The sequence below is a fragment of the Pleurodeles waltl genome, chromosome 5, assembly GCF_031143425.1.
Source record: "Pleurodeles waltl isolate 20211129_DDA chromosome 5, aPleWal1.hap1.20221129, whole genome shotgun sequence".
Lineage (NCBI taxonomy): Eukaryota > Metazoa > Chordata > Amphibia > Caudata > Salamandridae > Pleurodeles > Pleurodeles waltl.
In genome coordinates this window covers 92,782,267-92,797,755 of record NC_090444.1, presented here as the reverse complement: position 1 = coordinate 92,797,755, position 15,489 = coordinate 92,782,267, and the positions used below count along the sequence as shown (strand labels likewise).

Genomic DNA, 15,489 nt, shown 5'->3' with positions numbered 1-15,489 from the left:
AGCATGTTCCCATCAGTCAGGGAGCCTGCAGCTTTTTCCTGGAGGTGATGCACAGTCCGTGGTGGCACAAACACAGTTGTGAACTTTAAGGGACTGCGCCGGGTTTCTAAGCACTGCACAGTTTAGCACTATGACCAGCTTACACCAGTCCACAACTCCACAAGTCAAAAACCAACTCTTGTTTCCTAGCAGTAATGATGCTAAAAGTGATCCAGCAAGCATATCACAATCTGGAAGCCGTAAAGGTTGCCCAGCTCCTATGAGTTTGTGGGCAGTACTTCCCATCCCGGCAAGCGTCACACCCAGCGTTAAGAACCTTATTCCATCCACGAACAAACGAGATTTATGGACTCCCAGGATCTCCGCAGCGCCTGCAGTGACCATGATGATGCCCTTCACTGCAGGTTGAATCAGTCAGCCTCCTGATCACAGAATGTACCTGGCACGGAACAGCCTCAGCGCTGTGCACTGGCTAAGAGGGTAGTTAACACGTTAGACTGTTCCTTATACTTTTTTAATGTATTGGTTTTCTGTTTCTTGACTTTCGGTTTGTTTTTTTGTGTATGTATGCTTGCAGAGGTACTCCTTAATTAAATTGTAAATTACTTGTATGGTCGAACCAGTTTGTATAGTTTGCCCGTTCGATTTATTTGATTAGCAGCGTTCCATTTCCTAAAACTCCTTTTCCTCTCTTTTTTCAGTATAGCGCCGTGGACACCAACCCGCTCTCCCTGTATGTGATGCACCCCTTTTGGAACTCCATAGTGAAGGTGAGAGGCACTATTTTATTTTAGTAAAGATGAATGTCAAGATGATCGCGCACATTTTGCATTTACTCCTAGAACCTGTTCTAGAGTTGGGAGGTAATGAAAACTCTTTCGAAGGAAGTGCTAATGTGGAGGGGAATCTTCTGGCAACTGCTCTATCCCTGTTACAGAAGAACATTGGCTTATGGATTCTCTTCCAGATCTAGCGACTGCTTCACAGATGGGAGGGTTTTTTGTTAACACCCACCTGGCACTAGTCATATGATGTTCCTTGGCCTTTATTTCTAGACTGTTCCTTCTACGTTTTTTACTTGGCGATTTCTCTTACTGGCTGAGTGAATCTAACTAGCTGGCACTCAGACCACTGAAGTTACATTTAATGAGGGTGGGACGCATGACCTGTACCAAATTTGCTCTTTGTTAAGTAGTTGTCAGTCCCACCACATGGTGAGTTCGTAATAGCTTAAAGCTTAGTCCTGTGACTGCTGGGGAGCAAACGCTGTGAAGCTGTCATTTGGCACTGGAAATTGTTTGCAGTATCTCAGTGTATACATTTTACATATAACGCGATCAGATAAGCATAGTTCTTAAATTGCATCTTTATTACTTTTGTCTGATTGTCTGCTGTACCTGGCCCTTCTCCTTTCAGATTCTTAGAATACCAGGAACCAGCAAGCATATCAACTATCCAGAGTACGTTTTACTAGCATAATATATTTTAGAATAGTTTAGTAGCCTGGAAGTGTGTGTAGCTCTGCCCCATCAACATTCCTCCCACATTTGTTCTTTCGTCCCTTCACTTGGAATGGGAGCGGTCATTAATATTTTTAAATTGTTCTAAGTGCTTTAGTCACTGCCCTTTGAGAGGAGGTTTCTGGTCCTTCATCATTCTCGTGCTGATCCTGGTACTCCTTGTGGTGCCCACCCATACATCCTGGAGACGCCACTGAATGGCTTTCTTGCAGTCACTAGTACTCCTCAACCAAACAGCACAGGCTTTATTTTATTGTCTAGTATCACGTTTACCCCAGTTCACATTTTAATGTGGCTCCTCTTCTGATTTGCTCTAAATTATGATATTGAACAGTTAAATATGTACAAAAATATTTTAAATGAAAAAAATGATTAAATGACCTTACATGTAGTTGTACAGATATGACGGCAACACGACCAATATTTAAGAGAAAATGCATTCTTGACCTAGCTGCCAACATGGCTCATACTATGTTTAGGATGCTTATTCTCAGATTGCTATTATTTAAGAGACTTATTGTTAACTAATAGTCATTTCTTCTGGCGAACAGTACAAAACATCTAGAACTACATTAATATTAAGCTCAATGAGTTGAAAACGTTAAAAGAGAATCAAACGAGAAGAGGGTCCATAAATAAATTGGGTGTTTTGTCTCTAAACCCCAACTGGTTGATGATTTCAGTTCAGTTCTAATTCTTGCCTCTTGGTTATTGAAGGTGAACATGTGCATGGTGGGAAAGCTCCAAAGGGCTTCAACTCCATTGCTTTGTTGAATTTCTCACCCAATAGAGACATCCTAGCCAGAGTCACCATCTGAAATATTAGTGCTTTCATCTTACTTTGTTTTTTCAGTTGCAAGGCATGCAGAAAAATTTAAGAAGATGTGGGGTTCTGGAAGACACTTCTTGGAAATGTTGTTAGTTTGGGTAAGGGAATGATTCCAGTGCCATTAGTTTGTAATGGAAAAGGGATTATTGTTTGAGAATGACAGTGTTATCACTGATTAGTAATGTTTCCCTTTCTTGTATAGATTGTCCCTAGATGGTTGGCTCCAAACCTGATCACGTTCTCTGGCTTTCTCCTACTCGTCTTCAACTTCTTCCTCATGGCTTTCTTTGACCCAGACTTCTATGCATCTGGTAAGATGAGAACACTTTTTCGTGCTGGTTCTAGTGAGTTTGTGTATATGTGGGTGTTTATGGTTGCTTCAGAGCATTTGATAAAATTGCACTCTTGGTGAATAGCCAGGAACGTCTTTGTGTTCCTTTTTCATCAGTGGAAACTTGGGTGAGTGGCCATGGCTTTATTTACAAGGTCGAACTTAAGCCTGTAACTCAAACACAATTTGATGCGGTAATCTCGCATGGTACAGACACTATCCACTACAGCTATTCCCATATCGTTTACACTTAAAATAAAAAGATAGAACAGTTGAAATAAGATTGAACTCGGGAAAACAAGACATTAGCATTTTTTGTGCCAAGTTACAGCCATAAGGTTTACTGTAGTGCTTAGAAGCTTTAACAGTGACTGCTAGGTTTTAGAGCTAAAGCAGCATTCTACAGTGCACTGATTGATCTTTGTAAATGATGACTCTAGTAGTTCAGGTCTCGGTCTTCGGGTGACCTGAGGCCTACTACCTGAGTTATCAATGTCAATTTGTTAGGACATGGTAACATTTTATCTGAATTACTTTAATCTGTCCTTTGACCTAGTTTCCTTTGCAACTCGGGGCTCACGCAAGACAGCTTTTTGGGCTTGGACATTGCTCCAGAGGTTGTACCCAAAATTCAGTAGACCAAAATCGATTTGTATTCTTCACCACTAAAAGGGATACTTCTGATTGGCAAAGGTGTAAACTGGACAAAATGCGTAGTAACAATCTGTCACACTGAACCTTATGTTCCACTTAGTGTGGGTGCCGGATCTTAAAACATATGATAGTGTTCATGATGAACCCCTGCTTTAGAGCTGGGTTTCAACAAGGTCTTCAAACTGAATAGTTTGTTAACCATTAGTTGTAGAATGATGGTTGTTCAACAAGTTCTATTCCTTCAGTGACTAGCCTCAACCAGCAGAGCATCCCTGAATACTGTGAATGCTTAACGGTTTTTTTTATGCTCAGGAAAGGGTGACAGGATCAAACTGTGTGTGTGTGTGTGCGGGGGTGGCGGGGTGTGTGTATCTTGAGCTGTTTACTACTGGATCACTTGCAAGTACTCACTACCTGCCTTTAGATCGGAGTCCAGTTGGCACATTAATCGGCAGACAGTCCTTTCGTTTTCACTCTGTGTTTCAACCCTCTCCTGGGTACACTTGATACAGTTGCAAGCGTATCTGACCTTATTGGGTTATTGCAATAAGTTGATAAGGGAACGCTTATATGAGGTCGAGGAACCTTTTGACTCGTTTAAGATGTTCACACCCTTAAGTCTGCACATATCAATGAAAACAACAATCAATAGAATTCTTTGAGACAGTAAATTTCATACACCATGACCCATTTGGCCACCGATAACCACACCTTTAGTATCAATTAGAAAGTTTATTTCCATAAATTAACAATGCTAATATCACGTAAATTAGTCTCAAAATCATATGGTATAAGTACATAAACTCTGGTTTACCAAATCTTCTAAAGAATCTCAACTTAATCAAAGCATTCACAGTCCTTCTAAGATCAGAATACAAATCAACAATACGAGTAATCGGTCGATAGAGATAACATACATTTGAGCTAATATGCTATTGAGAAACATCAAATTAGTATTTTAGTTGAGTGGAAGTAATTCTCTCTAGCCTCAGATTAGCATCAGCATGTTGGGCTTTATGCAAACGTTTAGTCAACATAAATTTGGAAAACATCTGACTATGGCTCATTCAAGAGCAGCAGTTGGTACCTGGAAAACAAAAGACAAATCAATAACAGAGACATTTGCAGGCTAGAATACTTTTCCTTATATGGATCTGCAACTGGTGATTAGTCTATGTTAGACGGGCATCAGTTCAGACAGCATCAGCAACAGAACATGAAAGGGGAAATGGTTCAGGATTGGGACTCTAAGCTCTCCGAACCATTAGGCTAAGATAGGCAGCAAAGGCGCATCAAGCGCAAGAGTGAACACCAGCATTTACGCATGGAGCTCAAAGATAGCAATAGAGGAGACTCTCTGCTTCGAAGCATCTAAGTGACCCTGAGAAGAGCTCATGAGAGTGGCCACCAAGAAGGAGCAAGAAAATCGCTGACAAGTTCTCAGTGTTTTGAGGTTATAAAAAAGCTGTCCCACGTTGTCATTGGTCAGAAAGTCATGCGATAGACAATTTACCCACTAAAACTATGATTCTATATCAGAGATATAACTAGACAGTCTCTACAAGTTGATTGGTTCTTCTCCATTTACATACATTGGTTGACTTGTTAAGATGCAACATTTTTTTTTTTTTCCGTTTCCTTCCGTCCTTACACCCATTGCTAGTTCCTGGGAACATTACTTTCTTGCACAGTCTAAGTTAAATTGTAACAATATTTTTATACATTCATGATTCTATTCACGTTACCTAATAAACAGTTGCTCGTGGAGACAGAGAAAACATTTGCTAGTTTATAGGATCTGGTCAACCTTCAAAATATGCAACAATTAATCTGTCTACCATTCAGCAAGCATGAGATCATATTTTTATTCTGACATTGCACTTTTTTCATGTAAACGGCAGTGCACTGCTGAGGCTTAGGCCTTGTTAGCTTGAGGCCTGCAGTTAATTTAGGCTAATACATAGCATTTAATCGTAAGTATGACCTATTACTGCATTTTATTAATATGCACTCTAAACATTAATTCCTTTCAACACAATAATTTTATATTGAGTGGCGGACATTCAAGTGGGCACATTTTACGAATTACATGTTATTTTCTATGCAAGCCATTTTCTAAGCGTATTCAGAATACAAAATACATAAAATATCTATTAGTAAAATTTCAGCGCTCACACAGTTGACACAGTGATGCAGAAATACCTGTGGTTTGGTCTAGGAAATCTAGATTACAAGTCTGTGTGGGTCTTGGGCAGGCCTCTCCTAGTCATACGCCACACAGATCTCAGTTTCCCAAGACTTTGTTCAATCCATGAGCCCACAGGGTTAAAGCTTCTCTTCTAAGTGGGACCGCATAACTTGGTGCCTTAACTCTAGACCTATATTACGTCCCATCCTTTGGTGGCAGCAACATCATTTAACATGTGTGCCACCATATCAATCCATTTCCCCAGCTAACCAGAGCAATAAGCATTGTTGCCGGTCTTTTCCCGGCTTCTTACACTTTTCTGAGGGTGGAGCAACAAATGGTGGCTAGTATTCTGATTGGTAAGTCATAGGTAGACTGCTGAAGTGGGTTGATCTGTTGCTAGTGTTGACGTTATCTCTGTTAATAGATAAGGTAGAGATTAAGCTCCTACGTTAAACCTCAAGCATTTGTAAAGCAATGTGCCCCTAAATGGGATCCAAATACAAATATTAATAAATCAGGGTGCAATACAGAAATCAAAAATAATATTCAAAATACATATTGAATCAATATAGGAAATTAGCTTTAAGGCTTAGTCAAATGCAGCAATAGAAATTAAATGAAATCAAGTCCAGATACTCAGACAAACCAACAAGGGTTCAGTCTCCAAAGTTGGAGAGTCCAAAGACCGGCTCACCTTCAGAATACATCCTGTTTATAGGCAAATCTACAATAGAAGTCAATGAAATTACACAGTCAGTTTAGGGTTAGCAAATGTAGCAATACAGTGACAAATCACCGACAGAATTGTACAACGTCAAAAATGCCACAAATCTAGCACTAGCCTAAAGTGAATATTAATGTGACCTATTCTAATCTAATGTCATCAGAGGCAGCTATACAAACCTAGCTACACAAACAATGGACGTCTCACAAAATGAGTAGGCTTACAGTGTGATAAACAGGAAGGACCTTGAAAGTAGCAAAATGTTTCCTCAGTGGTTCATAGAGAAAGGCATGCCAATAGAGAGCAGTTCTGTACCACATATTTTGATTCTGTGTGACGTCAAAATGAGAAATGAAAACAAACCTGGCCTAGTTTGAGTCTAGTTAGCTGAACACAGAAAAATAGAGTTTTGCAAAGTGCAGTGTTCTCCGTTTTAGAGCAAAAAGGTACATCATGTTTAACACATTTTTATTAAATCCGTAACAAAGTCATCACTAGTCAGAAAAGGAGACTAAGCTGCTGAAGCTTCCAAACAGAGTAAGTCTGTGTGTGTTCATTGTAGTTTGCAGCCACTAAACGGAAAAAAAGTGAAACACAAAAAAGTGAATCTCCATGGTACTGGTCCCAGGCAATGCAATGGGCTGAACCCCAATACTGGAGACAGCCTTCAAGTATGATCTGCACTGTGTCCTCGCAGAGGATGCCATTCAATACCTTTCTGGGACATGTTCAACTTTAGATCCTAACAAGGTCTTTATTGTCCCTTTGCGTTGGCCCAGTTTTTCAGACCTTCAGGAGCTCTAGGCGGAGATATTCAAGGTAATTGTGAAATATCATCCAGGTATTCCTCCTTTGTCGATTTGACACTATTATTAACGTCTGCAATTACCAGATTGTGATTTCTTTCTTCCTTAGTCACATACACTTGGCATTGACCATCATGCTTGTTTGGAAGTAGTGTAGGATTTCTTAACTTTTGCTTGTAGCTCAGAGATGGACATTTCCTTGTTCCATCATCTTGACCGTTTAGCCCAAAGAAGTACCAGCAGTATTCTGAAAATCCACCTGTTCCGTACTCTATGGAACTCGTGCTTAATTCTAATGTCTCTCTTGTCTGCCCTCACCCCAAGGGGACATGGGGCACAGAACTGCAAGAGTCACTAACTGGCTGCCGGCCTCTGCTTAAGGTTTATCCACCTTTCCCAACAAACCTTTCAACAACGCAGTGCAGAAAGTGTATTTTGCCCTTATTGGACAACAACAACATGCTTTACATATGTTGCACCCATGATCCAGTTTGCCATTAAATTCTCGTCCAGATCGTCCTAGAGATCTGGATTGAATCTTGCCGTGAGCACCACAGAGAGATTTAATATGCTCCATACCCCCGGTCACCTTCGGACTCTCACTCCCATGTTAAAGCAGGTCATTATCACTAGCATAGGCAGCACGTATACTTTCCATAAGAGATTTATTATTAATGCCTGTATGTCCTCCCCATTTCATTATGGTAATGTACTATTATCTTGAACAACCAGAAGCTTCATTGTAGAGGCTCCAATTGGTGCACAGCACTGATTACAATGTTCACGGATTTGCACAAATGAGATCATGTCAGTCCTGTATTTTCAATGCTTCTTAGGCTTACTAACAAGCAGAAGACTATTAAGTGAGCCTTTAAACCTTGCATCACAACAAACACCTTTAGCTGCTAGTTTCTGGTATTACTGTCCTCAGTGAACATTAAAATGTATGTGCCAATGTCTAGTTCAAGTCCAAAAGTGAAATAGATCTGTAATTGTGCACGAGAAGCCTTTGTTCTATTGTGTGGCTGCAAGTTTTTATGTGGCCTTCCCAATCTTGTAAGATATTTCCTTTGGAGGTTCAACGGCTGCCTATAGTCTGGCCACCTCCATTGGCCTCCAGTTTATCAGCACTCACTCTCGGGTGCAGCCACCCCCACTTCTCACATCTGCCTCAGTTCAAGTTAACCAATACTTAATGCAAAACACGTGAATGCAACATTCCACTTGAATTGAAATGGTTCATGGTTCACATGCTCATAACAGTATTTGGGTTCTGTAGATGCTTTATTCTATTCCTTATGTGAAATTGTCTTCCTAAACGTTTACTCCGTGCCCCAATCAAGAGTACAAAGTGTCTCCAAAGTTTTCCTCAATCCATAGCTTGAAATTCTTCTTTGCTGGTCATTGAATCATTTTGTGGAACGAGTTTCTCTCTCGTGTGGAGGACAACAGACAAGTTGGTCCATTTCTTTTAGGAACCGTTTCTGCTCTTAATATTTCTCATTAAGTAGTGTAGTTAATGTGTGTGGTATTAGATGTCACTCGACTGCGATATTCCCTTTTTTTATTTTAAAAAGCCACACTTGAGAAGCCAAAACTGCAATGATAAATGTTCCAAGTTGCCATATGTGCCTACTTTACTCAAGGTAGGACTTGGTTGATATTTCAGCCACCAAAACCAGCCTTCTTTTGTTATGTCTTATTTCCCATGGTGGCTCTTTTACAAAGGTGAAGGCATTCCAGAATTCACAACAATAATTAGGTGACAGAACAAGGCAAAGTTGATGCCCTGCTCAGCCATCGACACAGGTCCAAAGTGGAATGTGATTAATTCCCAACTATACAAAGTTAATTGCCTTAAAGAGCAGCAAAAACCGCTCTGGCGCCCTAAAGACAATCTGATCTCGAGATGATAATACGTGGAAAAATAAACAGGCTAACACTTAAAGTGGTGTAAATTCGTCTTCACAGAAGGTGTAGTGTAGTTTTAAACGTGCATGGAAACAGAGAATGAGTAAGTCTTGTATACGAGACAATAATAACGAACTTGTAGTTGCACATGAACATGTGGTTCTATCTTGTAGAGTTTTACGGCCTATTGGGAGCCGAGTTTCAAGTAAATTGTCGATGACAATTCCACTTTGTTACAGTGAAATGGAAATAAACGATACAATCATTCCTAGGCAAGCTTCTGACTTCATTGCACTGAACCAGTTAATTGAGTGCCAGCAACCAACCAGCATATATTAAGATTCATCTAGTAGTAGAATGCCAGATACCTGTGGACTAACCAGATTAAAATAGCTTGATGAAATTTAGGCCTTGTTGCACTAGGAAATATGACCTGAGTTTTATAAATTATTTTCCTGAGGCCTGCATTTACATAATCGATCCTTCGACAAAAAAAGCAAAAGATGAAACATGAAAAAAGAAACTCTATCACATAGCCCTCAGGACCCATTTTTTGTGGTTATGCCTACATACACAGCGTAACAATAGTCACTTCATGAAAGGGCTTCAGGAAAGACCAGAATGGCAGTAGATATAGAATCAGGTATGGAGATGGAAGAACAGATTCTTGGTCTCAGGACATCTTAGGTTTTGTTAGTCTGTCTTATGTGACACGAAACTTGAATCCACTATTATCCAAATATGGCACTGTCTAGACCACGCCTGGTGACTCAAGCTGAAATTCAGAGACACCAGCGGCTCAGCCTTCAAAGTCCCCACCAAGTCGAGAGTGTCTGATCTATCCACTCCGAGTCCTCATTCCAGTGTCACATCCTGATCCTCTTTCCGTGACCTAGTACCCAACTAATCCTGTCTTTCCCGTTCCCAACCCACCTTTTTCTTTTTTCCCTACTTAATGGAGTTTCTTCAGTATGCAGCTTGGTGTAAACCTGCAAAACCCATTATTAATCTTCTATTTCAAGCCATTATTGTAGGTTTTCTTGCTAGACCTATATAAAAGTGTAAATGACATTTTATTGGACTTGCTGAAGGTGAGATCTGAATAGAAGCGCATCCCAAATTTTCTGACCGAGATTGAAGTTGTAAATGGAGCGCTCATTAATGAATTTGGACCTGTCAAACATAACTGTTATATACCATTAAATACAAGTAAGGCTGTAGTCCTGCATGCAACTCTCAACCATTTTTGTGAATTTAAACTGATTTGGATACCAGAATGAAGACGTTTGCGGCTGTTGACCTGGACGGAAGAGAGTGGTGTCCACACCAGTTACAGTGAAAGCGAAGGCACCCTTAGCAGTTGCCGTGGATAAGACATTTGACACAGAGGCACACTTAGCTTTATATTGGATTGGGTCATTGTGTTTAAATGATACTGCAATCCCCCAAAAAAGGAACAACTGTGTAAAATTCAGTGACTTAAGCACATGAAGAATAAAAGAAATACATGAAGAAAAGGAAAGAGAGAAGAAATGTGGGTTACCTCTGCAGATTCTAAAAGCAATGTTAGTCACTATATAACCTCTAAAATTAATCTAATAAGATTATTCATTAAAAAAAAAAAAACGGTTTTAAGTATAGGATAAGCCTTCTCTACATTTTGTGATTTGCACACATTTCTATAGCCTGTCTGCCAAATACCACTTCATAGCATTGCTTACAGTGTGTTCTCAGTGAGTATTAAAGAAAGGTTTTTCAAATATACGATCCTCAATCCAGCTAAGGTAGAGCAGCCGCAAATGAAATACACAAGTCTTTCACAGTCCACACCAGAAAGGCTGCACCAAGTGGTACTCCCAGCTCTTTGTCGTTAAGCCACTGTCGCATGCACCAATGTTTTGAATTCCAAACCGCAAAACATTTGGTTGAAACACAAGGAGCAACAGGGTTTCTAAGTGCGGTTCTGGTGCTGTCTCTGTTTTGGACTGTCGGGCAGCTACGAAGTCAGAGGTAAAATTAGAACACTTTGAAAGCAACAAGAATCTCCTTTTTAAAAACTTTAATTTGTGTACTAAAATTTACCTAGACTGATTCCACGTCATACTTTTTGCATAGTATACTGAGGTAGACAGAGTAATACATTTTGTGCAGGTACAATTCACCCCACAATACACGTACAACAAAGAAACCATGCCTGGCATGGAAAGTATTTTTTCCAATAGGCATATTAAAGCCTATTGTACTCTTAATTTTTGACTTTTCACAATCTTAGATTAAATATGAATGGGCTGTTTTCCTTTCTAGTTTTCTTCATTTTGGTGGTAGTACGACACTTGTTTCATTGCTGTTTCTTTGAGGCCCGTATTTAAGGCTCTGATCCTCATTGAGGTTCTCGTAATTGTCTTCAAACAAGGCTCTGACCTCACTTTGGGGTATATACTTTATCTTGTTCTTAATTACTTCTCGTAAGACATACAAGAACATTTCCCTTAAAGCTTTTGTCAAAAGAATGTTATTGATGTTCCTGCATTTAAGGTAATTAACTCCGCTTGCCTCTTCCCTCTCCACCTAGCCCTCCAGTTTGCCTTAAAGTTTATTTTTGCTAACAGTAAGAGTTAAAATGTCTACAGAAATGATGGGTGCCTCAGGATGGACACAGCTAGCAATCAAGCAAGATGGTTCTTCAACTCAGTAATATCATAATTAAGATTGTATTGTTTGTTTTTGGTGCCAGTGAATGGAGATGACTACTTATTTAAGTTAACCTCGTGCTGATGGCTGTGAGCCAGATCTGGGTTGTTTGAATGGTGGTGAACTGCTGCTCCCTTTCCTGTTTTTCTTTACTTAAATAATACTCTTTTGCCAGATATTTTAATTCTGAGCTCTACTCATTAACCAAACATAATCAAAAGAGATTGAAGTACTGCACAGAAATAAGTGATCTTTCAGGTGGGCTTAGCAGAATATGATGTGGCATGTTTCATCCAAGATATATGATAGCTACAATCATAGTTTGACCTACTCTTTTCTTGGACAGAGATGTAGAGTGGCAGACGTCTTGTTTATATTCATTTTAAGATCAGATCTCCTCATTTTGGCTCTTGTTTCTTTTATGATTTTGTTTTGTAGCTCCAGGTCATCAACATGTTCCCAACTGGGTGTGGATAGTAGTGGGTATCTTGAACTTTACAGCCTACACTCTTGGTAAGAAATGTTCTATCGAATCTCATCAACTGTAAATTTACACTGTTTTCTACATCATCTGAATGGAACTTGGTGCTGCATTTGCTAACTTGTCTGTGCATGGCTTGCTGTTTCTTCTTGGTAAGGAATCACAGTTTGTGCTTTTTGCTACTCCAACCATGTCTTTCAAGAACTATTGCTTGAAAGGTGGTTCTGCAAATCTTTTTATTTATTTAAGGAGGTATGTACTGTTCCAACATGTTGCATTGTTGCCTTTTCACGGGTTTTGGACGTGGTAGGGACAGTTGACTAGGTAATTCGTGATTCCAGATGCATGCAAACTAATCAGGGTGTTGCCATACACAGCGATGTGTGGCAGATATCAAAATAGGGTATCCAAATTCATTAAGGATATGCTACCGAAGTATGGACATGGGAAATTCTAATGGAGATTAGGGCCCAGTCCCTGTGATAGCTATTGTTTGGTCCACTGAATGAATCAGTGGGTGGTCCTCAGGAGGCAGTTGCATGGGGGAAAACATTGCTGAAGAGGTAAGCTTTGTCTTTTCTAATTTAACCGCATAAGACTGATAGCGCCTCATTCAAGAGAGCTCTTCCTCCATGCTTTGTGAGGAATTGCTTGGGCTGAGGTACGACGCATAAGCATACCTCCGATTTCTCATTGTGTGATATTATGTGACCACTTTCTACTGGTAAGTGAGTTTTTCTATGGATTGCCTTGTGTGCGATACATAATAAGCCTTTGCTGTAAGGGCAACCAATGAAGGTTCTCAGGGCAGGAGAAATGGACTTGTGTTTTATAAGGCTCAGACAGGTTCTAGTCACCTTATTTTGGATTCTTTGTAATTCCTTTATTTGTCATGTCGAAAGAGTGGCATTGATGGTATTGCAAAAGTCCAATCTTGAGAGTACAAAGGCAATTGTTCATTTGATTAAATGATTGGTTGGTTGAACAGGCTTCTAGCTTGCCCCAATGTTTCGGCCATGTGAAAGGTAAGTCTTGATGACCAAGGCACACCTACAGACCCTTCTCCTGCTGGATGTGCAACTTCACCTGCACCCAAGCCACCAAGCACCACAACAACTCCACCCATAACAACCATCTCAGCTGCATCCTCCTCAACACCCACTCCGTCAACAAGCACACCGTCGAACTCTGAGACCTGCTGACCCCAACCTCCCCAAACATTGCCTTCCTCACCGAAACCTGGATGAACCCCTCCTCAGAACCTGACACCGCCATAGCCATCCCTGAAGGCTACAAAATCACCCAAAGAGACCGCACCAACAAACCAGGAGGAGGAGTCGCCATAGTCCACAGGTGCACCATCAGGATCTCAACCAACACCCATGACACCCTCGATGCTGCAAACACCTGCACTTCCATATTTACGTCGACGCCAACACCACCCTGAGAGGAACCCTTTTCTACAGACTCCCAGGCCCCCGCCTACAATTCTGTGATACCATCGCCGACACAAACAGCACCCACGTCATCCCATCCACGGACTACATGCTCCTCTGCGACCTGCATTTTCACCTGGAGAACACCGACGACAGCAACTCCTCAGCCGTGCTCGACAACCTCGGTCTCTAACAACTCGTCACAACGCCCACCCACTCAGCGGGCCACACACTCGACCCGGTCTTCTCCACCAGCAGCCACATCACCTTCACCCGTACCACCGAACTCCACTGGACAGACCACCGCTGTGTCCATTACTCCTTCCAGAAACCGACCGCTCGCCACCACCAGCAACGGACCCCTCACTGCAGATGGAACAAGATCTCAAAGGACCAACTGATCGCCACTCTGGCCCACTCCCCGCCACCCAACACCAGTGACGGCAACACCGCCGCCCTCCACCTCAAACAATGGCTAGACGACTGCGCTAACAACCTCGCTCCACTTAGGAAATCAACCAACACCCGCACCAGCAAGAAAGCTCCCTGGTTCACCGCCGACCTTCAGACCTCCAAGCGGGAATGCCGGAAAACTGAGAAGATCTGGCGCCAAGAACAAACCGAGAGCAACCACGCCGCCCTCAAAACTGCCATCCGCAAGCATCACCAGCTCATCCGGACCACCAAAAGATAATTCTACAAAGAACGAATGACAACAACACACACAACAGCAAGGAGCTCTTCAGCATCATCAAGGAACTCACCAACCTCACCAAGTCCTGCTCAGCCGATTTATTTTTATTTTTTCCCCCTCGCAAGACCTCTGCAACTCCCTCGCCACCTTTTTTCACTGCAAGGTCACGGACATCCACAGCAATTTCGCCCACCCGATCCCCACGACCAACGCTGCCAACGCTGACCCCCAACGTACCCAACCACACTAAACTCCTGAGTGACTGGACCCACACCAATGACTAAACCACCAAGACCATGAGCACCATCCACTCCGGTTCACCTGCCGACCCATGCCCTCACTATGTCTTCAATAAAGCCATCCAAATCATCGCTCCCCAGCTCCGTACCATCATCAACAGCTCCTTCGAGACCGCCACCTTCCCGTAGAGCTGGAAGCACGTCAAAGTCAACACCCTGCTCAAAAAACCCAAGGCCGACCCCCGAAGACCTCAAGAATTACCGACCCATCTCCCTACTCCCCTTCCCAGCAAAGGTCATTGAGAAGATAGTCAACAGCCAACCATCTCACTTCCTGGAGGACAACGTCCTACTCAACATCTCCCAATCCGGCTTCCGCAAGAACCACAGCACCGAGACCGCTCTCATTGCTGCTACCGACGACATCAGGATCATGCTGGACAAAGGTGAAACCGTGGCCCTCATCCTCCTGGACCTTTCGGCAGCCTTTGACACTGTCTGTCACCACACACTTCGCACACCCCTCCACGATGGTGGAATCTGCCACAAGGCCCTGGACTGGATCACATCCTTCCTCTCTGGCAGAACCTAGAGTCCGCCTCCCTCCGTTACTGTCAAAAGCCACCAAGACCATCTGCGGAGTACCCCAAGGATCCTCTCTTAGCCCCACCCTTTTCAACATCTACGTGGCACCGCTTGCCAACATCGTCCGTTCCCACTGCCTTAACATAGTTTCCTATGCGGACGACACACAACAGATTCTCTCACTCACGAAGTACCCCGCCAAGACCAACCTCCACAACGGACTTCACGCCATCGCCAACTGGATGGAAGCAAGCTGCCTCAAACTGAACTCTGATTAGACCGAGATCATCATCTTCGGCTCCAACAAATCCGCATGGGACGACTCCTGGTGGCCTGCCACTCCTGAGCCGCTCCAACTCCCACCACCCACGCAGGCAGCCTCGGCTTCATACTGGAC

General features: G+C 42.2%; 1 protein-coding gene across 2 annotated transcripts in view; it reads left to right on the top strand.

Moving 5' to 3' along the window:
- The window catches only part of SELENOI (selenoprotein I), a 219,090-nt gene that overhangs the window by 95,480 nt on the left and 108,121 nt on the right, over positions 1-15,489 (top strand). Inside the window, exons 2-4 of one of the 2 annotated variants that reach the window (XM_069233671.1) lie at positions 702-770; positions 2,552-2,660; positions 12,096-12,170. In XM_069233671.1, the coding sequence (XP_069089772.1) occupies positions 702-770; positions 2,552-2,660; positions 12,096-12,170 (253 nt within the window). Of the gene's footprint in view, positions 1-701; positions 771-2,378; positions 2,448-2,551; positions 2,661-12,095; positions 12,171-15,489 lie in introns of those variants that run through there. The other variant, XM_069233672.1, reaches the window with a different exon arrangement.